The sequence below is a fragment of the Ovis aries genome, chromosome 24 (assembly GCF_016772045.2).
Source record: "Ovis aries strain OAR_USU_Benz2616 breed Rambouillet chromosome 24, ARS-UI_Ramb_v3.0, whole genome shotgun sequence".
NCBI classification, from domain to species: Eukaryota; Metazoa; Chordata; class Mammalia; order Artiodactyla; family Bovidae; genus Ovis; species Ovis aries.
Genome location: NC_056077.1, coordinates 19,344,502 through 19,360,036, shown reverse-complemented (window position 1 = coordinate 19,360,036; position 15,535 = coordinate 19,344,502). Strand labels below are relative to the sequence as shown.

The 15,535-nt window shown below is 41.6% G+C and overlaps 1 protein-coding gene and 1 non-coding gene across 6 annotated transcripts in view; both read left to right on the top strand.

Annotated features, from left to right (window-relative positions):
* The window catches only part of DNAH3 (dynein axonemal heavy chain 3), a 232,424-nt gene that overhangs the window by 92,050 nt on the left and 124,839 nt on the right, over positions 1–15,535 (top strand). For all 5 annotated transcript variants that reach the window (XM_042240494.2, XM_015104112.4, XM_060405790.1 and 2 more), the window contains 5 exons: positions 5,779–5,893; positions 11,685–11,883; positions 13,631–13,739; positions 13,966–14,079; positions 14,840–15,016. In XM_042240494.2, the coding sequence (XP_042096428.1) occupies positions 5,779–5,893; positions 11,685–11,883; positions 13,631–13,739; positions 13,966–14,079; positions 14,840–15,016 (714 nt within the window). The remainder of the gene's footprint in view (positions 1–5,778; positions 5,894–11,684; positions 11,884–13,630; positions 13,740–13,965; positions 14,080–14,839; positions 15,017–15,535) is intronic.
* On the top strand, positions 4,346–4,418 carry TRNAW-CCA (transfer RNA tryptophan (anticodon CCA)). The gene has a single exon. It is a non-coding gene; the product is annotated as a tRNA-Trp (tRNA).

Here is a 15,535-nt window from a genome sequence, read left to right as displayed (position 1 = left end):
CATGGGGGAGGTCGAGGCAGGAGCAGGGTAATAACCAGCACCCCAAGTTCCCAGCACAATGGGGCCGGAGTCCAAGAAGCACTGTGCACACCCTTCCGGGCAGCCAGGCTTGCCGAGCCTGGATAATAATGCCGAGGAACTGGAGGGGAGGAAAAGAGGGGCCAGAGCTCTGCCAGCAGAGGGCCATGCAGGCAGCAGATTGTCCCCAGGTTGGCCAGCAGCAGAAGCAAGGGCAGGGAGCCCTCCACTCCTGGACATCCTCCAACTTTGGCTCCAGCCTTCTGTAGACCCCCTTCCTAGCAAATACAACAGGGCCTTGGCTCTGCGCCACTCCCCCCCCCCCCCCCCACCCCCCCAGGCAGCACACTGACAGACACCCTGCAGCCTGTGAAGGTCTACACACTAAACATGGACCAGCGGTGGGACAGCCAGGGCACCAGGCATGTCATCCAGCTACATGGAGTGGCTGAAGGCATGTCCTTGCTAGTCAAGGCCTGATAAAATGTGGTACCTTGGAGAAAGGAATGGCAAACCATTTCAGTATTCTTGGCTTGAGAACCCCATGAACAAAATGAAAAGGCAAAAAGGTGACACTGGAAGATAAGCACCGCCCCCCGCAGGTCAGTAGGTGTCCAATATGCTACTAGGGAAGAGTGGAAAAACAACTCCATAAAGAAGGAAGAGGCTGGGCCAAAGCAGAAATTTCATTCAACTGTGGATGTGTCTGGGGGTAAAAGTAAAGTCCCATGCTACAAAGAAAAACATTGCATAGGAACCTGGAATGTTAGGTCCATGAATCAAGGTAAAGTGGATTTTGTCAAGCGGGAGATGGCAAGAGTGAACATCAACATTTTAGGAATCAGTGAACTAAAATGGATGGGAATGGGTGAGTTTAATTCAAATGACTATTATATCTACTACTATGGGAAAGAATTCCTTTGAAGAAATGGAGTACCGCTCATAGTCAACAAAAGAGTCCAAAATGCAGTATTTGGATGCAGTCTCAAAAATGACAGAATGACCTCAGTTCATTTCCAACAAACTATTTAACATTATAGTAATGCAAGTTTATGCACCAACCACTGATGCCAAAGAAGCTAAGTTAAAAAGTTCTATGGAGACCTATAAGACTAACACCAAAAAAAAAAAAAAAAAGATGTCCTTTCATCATAGGGGCCTGGAATGTGAAAGTAGGAAGTCAGGAGATACCTGGACTAACAGGCAAGTTTGGCCTTGGAGTACAAAACGAAGCAGGGCAAAGCTAACAGAGTTTTGCCAAGAGAACAAACTGGTCATAGCAAACACTGTCTTCCAACAACACAAGAGATGACTCTACACATGGACATCACCAGATGGTCAGTACTGAAATCAGATTGATTATATTCTTTGCAGCTGAAAATGGAGAAGCTCTATATAGTTAGCAAAAACACAACTGGGAGCTAACTGTGGCTTGGATCATGAACTCCTTATTGCCAAATTCAGACTTAAATTGAAGAAAGTAGGGAAAACCACTAGCCATTCAAGTATAACCTAAATCAAATCCCTTACTGTTATATAGTGGAGGTGACAAATAGATCAAGGGGTTAGTTCTGGCAGACATAGTGCCTGAAGAACTATGGATGGAGGTTGATAACATTGTATAGGAGATGGTGACCATAACCAACCCCAAGAAAAAGAAATGCAAGAAGGCAAAGTAGCTGTCTGAGAAGGCCTTACAAATAGCTGAGAAAAGAGAAGTGAAAGGCAAAGGAGAAAAGGAAAGATACAGAGTTCTAGAGAATAGCAAGGAGAGATAAGAAAGCCTTCTTAAGTAAACAATGAAAAGAAATAGAGGAAAGCAGTAGAATGGGAAAGACGAAAGATCTCCTAAAGAAAATTGGAGATACCAAGGGAAATTTTCATGCAAAGATGGGCACAATAAAGGACAGAAACAGCGAGGACTTAACAGGAGAAGAGATTAAGAAGAAGTGGCAAGAATACACAGAAATGTACAAAAAAGATTTTAGTGACTCAGGTAACCACAGTGGTATGGCCACTCAACTAGAGCCAGACATCCTGGAGTATGAATTCAAGTGGGCTTTGGGAAGCATTACTACAAACAAAGCTAGTGGAGGTGATGGAATTCCAGCTGAGCTAGTTCAAATCCCAAAAGATGATGCTGTTGAAGTGCTGCACTCAATATGCCAGCAAATTTGGAAAACTCAGCAGTGGCCACAGCACTGAAAAAGGTCAGTTTTCGTTCAAATCCAAAAGAAAGTTGATGCCAAAGAATGTTCAAATTACTGTACAGTTGCACTCATTTTGCATACTAGTAGGATTATGCACAAAATCCTTCAAGCTAGACTTCAGCAGTACATGAAGTGAGAACTTCCAGATGTACAAGCAGGGTTTTAAAAAGGCAGAGGAACCAGAGATGAAATTGCCAACATCTGCTGGATCATATAAAAAGCAATGCAGTTCCAAAGGCAATATCTACTTCTGCTTCATCAGTTATGCTAAAGCTTTTCACTGTGTGGATCACAACAAACTGTGGGGAATTCTTAAAGAGATGGGAATACCAGGCCACTTTACCTATCTCCTGAGAAACCTGTGTGCAGGTCAGGAAGCAACACTTAAAACAGGACATGGGACAACAAACTGGTTCAAAATTGAAAAAGGAGTGTGTCAAGGGTGTATATTGTCACCCTGCTTAGTTAACTTATATGCAGAGTACATCATATGAAATCCCTGGCTAGATGACTGGAATCTAGCTGGAATCAAGATTTCCGGGAAAAGTATCATCAGCCCTCAAATACGCAGATACTACTTTAACAGCAGAAAGTGAATAGGAACTAAAGAGCCTCTTGATGAAGGTGAAAGACTAGAATGAAAACGCTGGCTTAAAACTCAGCATTCAAAACACTAAGATCATGACATCTGTCCCTTCACTTCACGGCAAATAGATGGGGAAAAAATGGGAACAGTGACAAACTTTATTTTGGGGGGCTCCAAAATCACTGTAGACAGTGACTGTAGTCATATTAAAAGACACTTGCTCCTTGGAAGTAAAACTATGGCAAATTAGACACAGACAGCATATTAAAAAACAGAGACATCACTTTGCCAGCAAAGGTCTGCATAGCAAAGCTATGGTTTTTCCAGTAGTCATGTACGGATGTGAGAGTTGAACCATAAAGAAGAGTGAGCACCAAAGAACTGATGCTTTCAAATTGTAGTGTTGGAGAAGACTCTTGAAAGTCTGTTGAACTGCAAGGAGATCAAACCAGTCAACCCTGAAGGAAATTAACCCTGAATATTCATTGGAAGGACTGATGCTGAGACTGAAACTCCAGTACTTTGGCCACCTAATGCAAAGAGCTAACTCATTGGAAAAGACCTTGATGCTGGGAAAGATTGAGGGCAAGAAAAGAAGGGGGTGACAGAGGATGAGATGGTTGGATGGCATCTCTGACTCAATGGACATAAGTTTGAGGAAACTCTGGGAGACAGTGAAGGATAGAGAAGACAGGAACCCTAACCCTGCAGTCCACAGGGTCGCAAACAGTTGGACATGACTGAGTGACTGAACAACAAGCAGCTTCACTTTTTACAGATTTATTGTTCATAATTCCTAATAGATGTGTTGCACTTTACACTTGAAAACTGCTTTCATGTACATAATTTGAAACCTTAGAAACACTAAAAACTCTGGCTTTTGCAACTGCATCTGTGTGCTACAATTTCCTACCTGTGAAGAATAGAATGCTTCCCATCACACACTCAAGGTCTGGAGTACCATGCATGTTGAATGATGTGCCTTGGCATCCTAAAGTTGTTGGTACAAAATTTCTATCCATCCGTCTATCACCGACCTATTGTTCATTTAACAAATATTTGTTGGACATCTGCAACTGGACCTTTGCTAGGGAAAGGCAATTAGAAGTGAATCGGTCATTGTCCTTGACATGAATTTACAGTCAAGTGAGAAAGATTTTTTTAAAAGGCTCTTTTATCAATCTGTGATAAGGAAAATACAGGGATCCAGAAATCATGGAAAGGAAGGAGAAAACTAAAAGTAAGAGAGGGTAAGATGCCCCAGAAAAAACAGGGTCTAAGAGGAGACATAAAATATAAATAGAGAGTAGTCAAGCACAGATCAGGAGGAGGAGCGTGAGAGAGAGAGACCAAAATGTGCAAAAATCTGACAACGAGAAGCACGGTGCATTCCAGCAACTAAAGGCAATTTGATCCAGAATTGCTGTGTAATGTGTGTGGTTAAGAGAGATGTGGGGAACAGTTCTGTCCCCAGTGGCTTGCAGACATACCAAGGGCAACAGGGATGCATCAAAAAGCCTTTTAGAGGACTTCCCTAGTAGTCCAGTGGCTAAGACTCTATGCCTCCAATGCAGGAGGCCCAGGTTCGAGCCCTGGTTAGGGACCTAGATCCCTCATGCTGCAACTAAAGATCCCACGTACTGCAACTAAAGCACCCACATGCTTCAACTAAGACCTTGTGCAGCCAAACAAATAAATATTTTAAAAAGACTTCTTTGCTATGCATTAAGGATATTATAATTAATAATACCCACTACTATTTACTGGACACTTTATTCATACCTGTCCTTCATGAGGTTGCAAAGAGTCGGACAAGACTGAGCAACTTCACTTTCGCTTATTCATACCAGACATTGTGCCAAGTTCTTTATCTTTGTTGTTCAGTTGCTAAGTCCTGTCCAACTCTTTGTGACCCCATGGACTGCAGCACACCAGGCTTCCCTGTCCTTCACAATCTTCTGGAGTTTGCTCAAACGCATGACCATTGAGTCAGTGATGCCATTCGACCATCTCATCATCTGTCACCCTCTTCTCCTTCTGCCTTCAATCTTTCCCAGCATCAGGGTCTTACTCCTCAAAATCACTTGAAGAATAGCCTTAATTATCTAGATTTGACAGATGAGGAGACAGAGACAAAGAGGGTTAAAATCATTTGCCCAGAAGCACATAACAAAAAAGTAAGGAAGGTGAGATGAGCATAGGGTGGTCTCATATGTTCTTCGTTCATTTTTGTTGTTTAACTCACTTTGAAATAAAGTCAGATCAGCAAATAACATTGCAAAAATAATACGAAGAATTCCCATACACCCTTCATCCAGGTATATTAACATATTAACATCTTACATAACCACAGTACAATATCCAACAACATTGATACAATATTTAACCTTTTAAACTCATCTTTTTGTAATTCTGGATCCAGTCCAAATTACACTTAGTTTTCATGTTTCCTTTGTCTACTTTAATCTAAAAGAGTTTAGTTATTTTTATTAATTCTGGCTTCGTGTCTAATTTATATATATTGTAAAATTCATCTTTTTTAGGGTGCATTTCTGCGTTTTGACAAGCACATACATTCGTGTAACCATCATCACAGCCAAGATACAGAACAGTTCCACACACCCTAAAATTTTCCTCGTGCCCTTTGTAGGCACTATTCTCAGCCTTTGGCAACTACCATTCTGCTTTATGCCCCTATAGTTTTATCTTTTCCACAACATTATAAAAGTAAAATCATACAGTATCTAGACTTTCAAATCTGACTTATTTTGGTTAGCATTATCCTTTTGAAATTTGTCTCGAGGTTAATGACTGGGGCTGAGGGAAAGGGAGATTGAGGGATGACATCTAGGAGTCTGGTTTGGACCATGGAGTGTGGATGGTATCATTCCAGAGAAGGGATTACCAGGAGAATTACCAGGAGAATACAACTGAACACGTTGTTCCCTCCTATGCCCCTGCCAGGATTTTCTGAAGAAGAGCAATGATCAGATTGCACAGATTGTTCAGCTGGTACGAGGGAAGCTGAGCAGTGGAGCTCGACTCACCCTCGGGGCCCTCACAGTCATTGATGTCCACGGTAAGCAAGGTTTTCCTAGCATTAGTGACTGTTTAGTAATAGCTGCCAAGCTTGCCTCCCTCCTTTCTGGATGGAATGATTCAGGTTCCTTTTTTCATTAGGGAGAGGCTTTTCCAACTGAGAATAAATGAGGGGGTAAAGAAGAGAAATCAACGCTTCTGTGTATCTCCATCTTATGTTTTCCCTCCCATCCCCAACTTTATTTCCAAGAACCCCACCACCAGCACCAAATAGCTCTCTGAGAACGTGATGGCCACAGCCATTTCTGAGATTTACCAACTCGAAGTAATTTCCTTCTACTGATCTTAACTAATAATTTTTTGTCAAGCTTTGTGCTAAGTGTGTGGTATACATTGTCTCATTTTTATATACATTTCACAGATTAAGAACCTGTGGTTTATAGAAGCAAATAACTTGCCGAGGCACACAGCTAGTAAGTAGCAGAGGCTCTTTTGTAATTTGAACCTGTGTCTGATTCCAAACCCAAAAACTGGAAATGGGCAGTGCTGCAGGGAGAGAATAGGTAAGAGAAGATACATTCCAAGAAAGAGAAAGAGGGAAGGAGGAAAGGAGGAGGAAGAACTGGAGTCTTTATATAAAACAAACCACCCTCACACCATCATCACCAAGGAAACCTGGGCTGAACCAAACTGGTTGCCTGGTAACAGTGTCTCTTTTGCTCACACACCCAGCTTCCTACTGGTATTTCATACATCTTACTCTCCATAAAGTTGATGCTCATTTCTTTTCCTTTTTTTTCTTTTCTTTTGGCCACATGGCTTGTGGGGTCTCAGTTCCCCAACCAGGGATTGAACTCAGGCCATGGCAGTGAAAGTCTGAAATCTTAACCACTAGGGCACCCGGGAGCTCCCTGATGTTCATTTCAATCTGATTTCATTTGGATACATTAGCATAAAATATGGAGGAGAGAGGGAGAAGGTTCTCTTCATCTGGCTACGTATTTAACTTGTAGGAGTAATAAGTGAAGGCATGGTTACTGCCCAAGATGCTTCAGAGTGGTTGAGTTTATACACATGCACACAGATACACATTCATGCGTGAACACATGAACATACACTGCCTTGGAAAGGCATCCCCAACCCAGTGCCTTGAGATTCAACTTGTTCTTGGATCTCTCACACACACCTGTTTTCTGGGTCCTCCCAGGAACCTGGATTGGAATTAAATTCCTCAGGAAGAATGAAAGAGTGTAATTTTGGTGTAATCTTCTGCAAGAACTCTTCAGAATTTTGGATTTTACTGTAATAAAGATTTCTCTCACAGAGAGGGAGTAGACTTACAGAAGTGTCCATTTGCAAAGTTCCATTTCTGAGATCCTGATTCCAAGCACTATATTAGTTCCAAGGTTGAAATAACAGTTGCCTTGTGAGTTACCTAAAAAATAATGATTTGCATAAACTATGTCCACTCATCAACTTCAGGGCTCCCATCACTGTGAAAATATTAAATTAAGCTCACAATCCTATTACAGAAAGGATAAAACCTAGAAATATGTCTCTTACTTAGTTTCTCAATACCTTCCTTCCATGGAAAGACAAAACCTAACATGGGTTCATGAGATCCCTTCCCTTGCTAAGTATATCAGGCCAGGCTAATTGTATTCTCCTAGGATATCCTAGGATATCCTAGGGAGAAGGCAATGGCAACCCACTCCAGTACTCTTGCCTGGAAAATCCCATGGGCAGAGAAACCTGGTAGGCTGCAGTCCATGGGGTTGCGAAGAGTCAGACACGACTGAGCAACTTCACTTTCACTTTTCACTTTCATGAATTGGAGAAGGAAATGGCAAGCCACTCCAGTGTTCTTGCTTGGAGAACCCCAGGGATTGGGGGGGAGGGGTCACACAGAGTCGGACAAGACTGAAATGACTTAGCAGCAGCAGCAGGATATCCTAGAGGTCTGGAAGAGGGCTAGAAGGATAGCACTGATGATGAGATAGCATTTGTGGTGACTACATACTGAAAAGCACTCTGGGTCTCTTTCCCAAGAGTTTAGGGATGATAACAGTAGTTAATATTGGGTTGGCCAAAAACTTGTTCATTATTTTCCATAAGATGGCTCTAGTAGCACTTAGTTGTCTTAAACTTCATTTGAAACATTTCTCTTAGATTGTATTGTCACAGCTGTCATATAAGTTCAGTACAGTTCAGTTGCTCAGTCGTGTCTGACTCTTTGTGACCCCAAGTATTGCAGCACACCAGGCTTCCCTGTCCATCAACTTCTGGAGCTAACTCAAACTCATGTCCATCAAGTCCATGATGCCATCCAACCATCTCATCCTCTGTCGTCCCCTTCTCCTCCTGCCTTCAATTTTTCCCAGCATCAAGGTCTTTTCAAATGAGTTTGTTATTTGCATCAGGTGGCCAAAATATTGTAGTTTCAGCTTCAGCATCAATCCTTCCAATGAATATTCAGGACTGATTTCCTTTAGGATGGACTGGTTGGATCTCCTTGAAGTCCAAGGGACTCTCAAGAGTTTTCTCCAATACCACAGTCAAAAATATCAATTTTGGGGCACTCAGCTTTCTTTATAGTCCAACTCTCACATCCATATATGACTACTGGAAAAACCATAGCTTTGACTAGATGAACCTTTTTGGCAAAGTAATGTCCCTGCTTTTTAATATCCTGTCATATATGTTGGTCATAACTTTTCTTTCAAGGAGCAAACGCTTTTTAATTTTGTGGCCGCAGTCACCATCTGCAGTAATTTTGGAGCCCAAGAAAATAAAGTCTCTCACTGTTTCCATTGTTTCCCCATCTCTTTGCCATGAAGTGATGGGACCAGATGCTGTGATCTTAGTTTTCTGAATGCTGAGTTTTAAGTCAACTTTTTCACTCTCTTTTTTCACTTTCATCAAGAGGCTCTTTAGTTTTTCTTCTCTTTCTGCCATAAGGGTGGTATCATATGCATAACTGAGGTTATTGATATCTTTCCCAGCAATCTGGATTCCAGCTTGTGCTGCTTCCAGCCCGGCATGTCGCATGATGTACTCTGCATATAAGTTAAATAAGCAGGGTGACAATATACAGCCTTGATGTACTCCTTTCCTGATTTGGAACCAGTCTGTTGTTCCATGTCCAGTTCTAACTGTTGCTTCTTGACCTGCATACAAATTTCTCAGGAGGCAGGTAAGGTGTTCTGGTATTCCCATCTTTTTCAGAATTTTCCACAGTTTATTGTGATCTACACAGTCAAAGGCTTTGGCATAGTCAATAAAGCAGAAGTAGATGTTTTTCTGGAACTCTCTTGCTTTTTTGATGATCCAAAGGATGTTGGCAATTTGATCTCTGGTTCCTCTGCCTTTTCTAAATCCACCTTGAACATCTGGAAGTTCACAGTTCACGTACTGTTGAAGCCTGGCTTGGAGAATTTTGAGCATTACTTTGCTACCGTGTGAGATGACTGAAATTGTGCAGTAGTTTGAAAATTCTTTGGCATTGCCTTTCTTTGGGATTGGAATGAAAACTGACCTTTTCTAGTCCTCTGGCCACTACTGAGTTTTCCAAATTGGCTGGCATATTGGTTGCAGCACTTTCACAGCATCATCTTTTAGGATTTGAAATAGCTCAGCTGGAATTCCATCAGCTCCCCTAGCTTTGTTCATCATGATGCTTCCTAAGGCCCATTTGACTTTGCATTCCAGGATGTCAGACGCTAGGTGAGTGATCACACCATAGAGGTTATCTGGGTCATGAAGATCTTTATTGTATAGTTCTTCTGGGTATTCTTGCCACCTCTTCATATCAGCATGCATTAAAAAAAAAAAAAAACTTACCAATTTGGTGAATTTCTCTGTTGTTGTTTTTCAATCATTCAGTCGTGTCTGACTCTTTGTGACGCCATGGACTGCAGCACACCAGGCCTCCCTGTCCTTCACCATCTCCTGAAGCTTGCTCAAACTTGTGTGCTTTGAGTTGGTGATGCCATCCAACCATCTCATCTTCTGTCATCCCCTTCTCCTGCCTTCCATCTTTCCCAGCATCAGGGTAATTTCTAATGAGTTGGCTCTTCTCATCAGGTGGCCAAAGTATTGGAGCTTTTGCTTCAATACATCAGTCCTTCCAATGAATATTCAGGATTGGTTTCCTTTAGGATTGACAGGTTGGATCTCCTTGCAGTCCAAGGGACTCTCAAGAGTCTTCTCCAGAACCACAGTACAAAAACATCATTTTTTCGGCTCTCAGCCTTCTTTATGGTCACACTCTCATCCGTACATGACTACTTGGAAAAACCATTGCTTTGACTGTTATAGACCTTTGTCAGCAAAATAATGTTTATGCTTTTAAATATGCTGTCTAGGTTTGTTATAGGTTTTCTTCCAGGAAGCAAGCGTCTTTTAATTTCATGACTGCAGTCACCATCTGCAGTGATTTTGAAGCCCAAGAAAGTAAAGTCTGTCACTGTTTCCATTGTTTCCCCATCTATTTGCCATGAAGTGAAGAGGAATTTCTGCGTAGTCATTTTAATATTGAAGATGGAAGAAAAAGCAACATTTTCAGCATATGCTGCTTTACTAACTCAAGAAAGGTAAAAACACAACCGAAATGCAAAGCAAAAAAAGAAAAAAGTTTGTGCAGTGTATGGAGAAGGTTCTGTGACTGATCGAATGTGTCATAGTCGTTTTTGAAATTTAATGTTAGAGATTTCTTGCTTGATGATGCTCCATGGTTGGGTAGACCTGCTGAAGTTGAGAGTGATCAAATAAAGACATTGATTGAGTACAATCAACATTATACACGCAGGGGATAGCTGACATATGCAAATATCCAAATCAAGCATTGAAAATCATTTGTCCCAGCTTGGTTGTGATAATCACTTTGATATTTGGGTTCCACATAAGTTAAGCAAAAAAACAACCTTGACCATATTCCCCAGCGATTCTCTTCAATGTAATGAACAAACTGTGACAGGCAATGAAAAGTGGTACTGTACAATACTGTGGTATGGAAGAGATCATAGGGCAAGTGAAATGAACTGTCGCCCATCACACCAAAGGCCAATTTTCATCCACAGAGTGTGATGTTGTATATATGATGGGATTGGAAGGGAGTCCTCTATTATGAGTTTCTTCCAAAACACTAAACAATTTATTCCAACAAATACGCCTCCCAATTAGACCAACTGAAAGCAGCACTTGACAAAGAGCATCCAGAATCAGTCAACAGAAAAAAACACATAACCTTTCATCAGGATAATGCAAGACCATATGTTTCTTCAATGACCAGGCAAAGCTTGTCAAAAACTGGTCATCAAACTGGAAGATCTGATTTGTCTGCCATATTCACCAGACATTGCGCCCTCAAATGTCCGTTTATTTCAGTCTTGACAAAATTCTCCTAATGGAAAAAATGTCAGTTCCCTGGAAGACCTGGGAAAATGCCACCTGGAATAACTTTTTGCTCAAAAAGATAAAAATTTGAGGGAAGATGGAATTATGAAGTTGCCTGAAGATTTACAGAAGGTAGTGGAACAAAATTATGAATATGTTGTTCAATAAAGTTCTTGGTGAAAATGAAAAAAAAAAATGTGTCTTTTTTTTACTTTAAAACTGAAGGAACTTTTTGGTCAACCCAATACTATAAATTTATATACTGTATAAATAAAGATGTTGCTTGAAGTTTAGAGATGGGCAGAGAGGGTAGTTGAACCTAAAATTGTTGAGATCGAGTGGTCTGGATGACATCCTCAGACCCTTCTGAGGAATCCGTGAAGATGGGAGGATGCCGATGACTCTGCAAGTATGTTTCCATGTCTGTGTCCCCACAGCTCGTGATGTGGTAGCCAAGTTATCTGAGGACAAAGTCTGTGATCTGAACGATTTCCAGTGGATCTCCCAACTGCGCTATTACTGGGATTCCAAGGATGTACAGGTGCAGATGATTACTACAGAAGCCTTATACGGCTATGAGTACCTGGGAAACTCCCCCCGGCTGGTGATTACACCCCTCACTGACCGCTGCTACAGGTAAATTCTGGGCCTCCCCAGACCTGAAGGGTGAATAGAGAATTCCAAAAGGAAAATCTGAGAAAGAAGTTTGGAGCAGCTTGAGTTTGTTACCTTTACCTTCTGTATTCTAGATCCTCAGATTTTAGAATTTTTACCTTAGTCATTGTGGTCTCCCAAATGGGCATTTTAGGCCATAGGAATAAATGAGAAGCCAGTAGGAGTCCTAATGCAAAGTATTGTGTTCAAACCAACAACTAGAACGTTGATGCCTATCCTTGAAAATGGCACAGTGCTTAAGAAAGCTCTCCAATGGCAGGAATCAAGAAGGTGCCAGGAGATCCCATGGCCAAGAGATAGAAAAGGAGCCAGGTAAAGACCCAGGCAAGGGGTCTCTGAGCTCTGCCACCCAGTCTGATGAAGAGGTTGGGCCATTCTGTGCTCAGCAAATTGCTTTGCCACTTTCCTTGAAATTCACAACTTTAGAAACTTGGATTTTGTGAACTTGTCAATTTTGTGATGTTTAGATTTTTCTTTGATTTTATATATTGTTTGAGGGCAACTTTTAAATTATAAAGGTAGTACTTGAGTATTTTTTTTTCTTTCAAAGTCCTCAATCACTTGTTTTCTATGTTCTATGACTTCTTCAGTCATTTATCTATTCTGCTCACTATTCAACAACCATTTCTTGAACTTTACTGTACATGATGTGTGACCTCCAGGAATCCTCAACCTAATGGGGTAGAGGAGAGAGACACACTCAGGTGATAAGAAGAAAGTGTGTTAACTGACATTATAGAGGCTCATACACAGGGCTGTGGAACCACAGTTGACGTGTCATTCATTTCTAATATTTATCTTATGCCTCCCATATGGAACTGAACAATGGGTTCTGAACTCAAGAGTTCATAATCTAGTGGGAGAAATATATTTATTTTTCATTATTCCATTAGCACTGGTGATCTTTGGAATGCAAAGGGTTTTTCACTTTCATTTGATTCATTTAGTATCAGTTCAGTTCAGTCGCTCAGTCATGTCCAACTCTGTGACCCCATGGACTGCAGCACTCCAGGCTTCCCTGTCCATTACCAACTCCCGGAGCTTACTCAAACTCGTGTCCATCGAGTTGGTGATGCCATCCAACCATGTCATCCTCTGTCGTTCCCTTCCCCGTCTGCCTTCAATCTTTCCCAGTATCAGGGTCTTTTCTAGTGAGTCAGTTCTTCACATCAGGTGGCCAAAATATTGTAGTTTCAGCTTCAGCATCAGTCCTTCCAATGAATATTCAGAAGTGATTTCCTTTAGGATGGTGTGGTTGGATCTCCTTGCTGTTCAAGGGACTCTCAAGAGTCTTCCCCAGAACCACAGTTCAAAAGGATCAATTCTTCTGCGTTCAGCTTTCTTTATAGTCCAACTCTTATATCCATATATAACTACTGGAAAAACCATGGCTTTGACTAGATGGACCTTTGTTGACAAAATAATGTCTTTGTTTTTTAATATGCTGTCTAGGTTGTCATTTAGTATGTATATATTCATTTATCCATTCAATCATTCATTCAAACAAATGCTTATAGGTGCCACCCATACACCAGGCACCAAGGTTACAACACTGAGTAAAATGGAATTTTTTGTGATGATGATGTATTGCCCATATAATCAGGGAAAATCATGTTTAATTATTTGAGTCAAAACAAAATAAACCAAAAGCCAGTTTGTTTATTGTGCTTTAGGACATGGCATTGAGTTCTTATTTTCTTCCCCTTAGGACATTGATGGGGGCTTTGAAGCTGAACCTTGGAGGAGCCCCAGAGGGTCCAGCTGGGACAGGCAAGACAGAAACCACCAAAGATCTGGCCAAAGCTTTGGCCAAGCAGGTAGGAAAATGCTGTCCATCCTCACACTCTTTTCCCATCCCTCTCTGGAGCCGTACCCAGGGAAGTTGGCATGAAGTTCAAGATGGCTTAGCGTACCAGGCAGAGTGGGGCCCCAGCTCCTCCAGTAGAATGAGAAGAGGGGAGCCCCACCTCTGTTTCAAGGTGCAGGGTGATTCAGATGGGTGAAACCCATCCTAAATGGAGCCCACATCCTCTCTCTCTCTAGTGTGTGGTCTTCAACTGCTCTGATGGCTTGGATTACAAAGCCATGGGGAAGTTCTTCAAAGGACTAGCCCAGGCTGGAGCATGGGCCTGCTTTGATGAGTTCAACAGGATTGAGGTAACCCTGCTACTAGGCTACTGAACAAAGGGTTTGGACATGCAGGGGCTTTTTTTCTGGGCTCTCAGTTCCTCCGTGACAGTGCTTATGTCTCCTCTATGGCCCCTGGCACAAAGTAAGTACTCCATGAACCAAACAAAAACAGCCCCAATGAGACAAAATGCCTAGGGTATACATAAGAACTCTCACCAGATTCATTCACTCACTTGCTCATTCAAAAATTTACTGAGCAACTACCCTATGTCAGATATTGTGTATGTGTTCATAATACAGAGATGAGCAAGGAACAGTTTTGCCCTCTAGACTGTTATGGTTCAGCCAAGGGAGATAAAAATTAAATGATACAAGTAGAATATGAGAGAAGTCTATATCAGTGGTACAAAGGAGTCATCACAAATGAATAAGTGGTTAATTCTATTTGGGTAGGCAGTTGAGATTAGGGAATGTAAGCAAGCAATTTGAACCAATAAACACCATACATGCATACTATGGGTGAGGTATTATGCTAGGTACAGGAACAAAGATAAAATACTTACACATACACACACACACACACACAAACACACACACACGCATGCATATACACACCAGTTTTCTGTTCTTTTCCCAAAACTCTAAATCATGCTCCTAACTTTGAATGTGAAGATCTTATTCTCAGGTGATGGGGTTCTTTCTTCGCTAGGTGAAGGATACTATGGCAGAGTGGGGTGGGTGGCTGTCAGAAGCAGGAGCTCAAATCAACCAGCCATTCTCACTCCAGGTAGAAGTACTATCTGTGGTAGCTCAACAGATTCTCAGCATTCAACAAGCCATTATCCGGAAGCTAAAGACATTCATCTTTGAAGGCACCGAGCTCTCTCTAAACCCAACCTGTGCGGTCTTCATCACCATGAACCCTGGGTATGCTGGCAGGGCTGAGCTGCCAGATAACCTCAAGGTAAACATCAGAGTGGGAAATACGGGGTGTACTTTATGGTATAGAAACCTTTGGAAGTATCCAGGCATCTCTCAGAGAAGCCAAATAATAGACCATGTGATATTTTTCAACTATGAGAAGTGAAGATGTTATTTGGCTTCAGAACTCAATCATCTCCCCAACTCTAGCTTTCATGAGGTGGGAGAAAATATATACCATAATAACCAATGGCAAAGAGGAAACAATGAACACTGGAATAAGTGTCACTATTTCTGATGTCTACAAGGGTCAGACAGTTCATATAAACGAAAAAAGCCAAATAGGCCTGATAGGAACTCTGACAGATATCCCACCTAGAGGCAGCAGCCCCTACTTATCCCCAGGCTACTCTGGCCAAGCAGGAATTTTGGGACCTTCTCATTTTTTCAGGAAAAAACAGAAATTTGGATGGTTACATAAAATCTTATTTTTAGATCCTGGCTTAATGCAAAAACTAAAATCATTGTAGGCAAAATAAAATCATTGTAGACCAAATAAAAC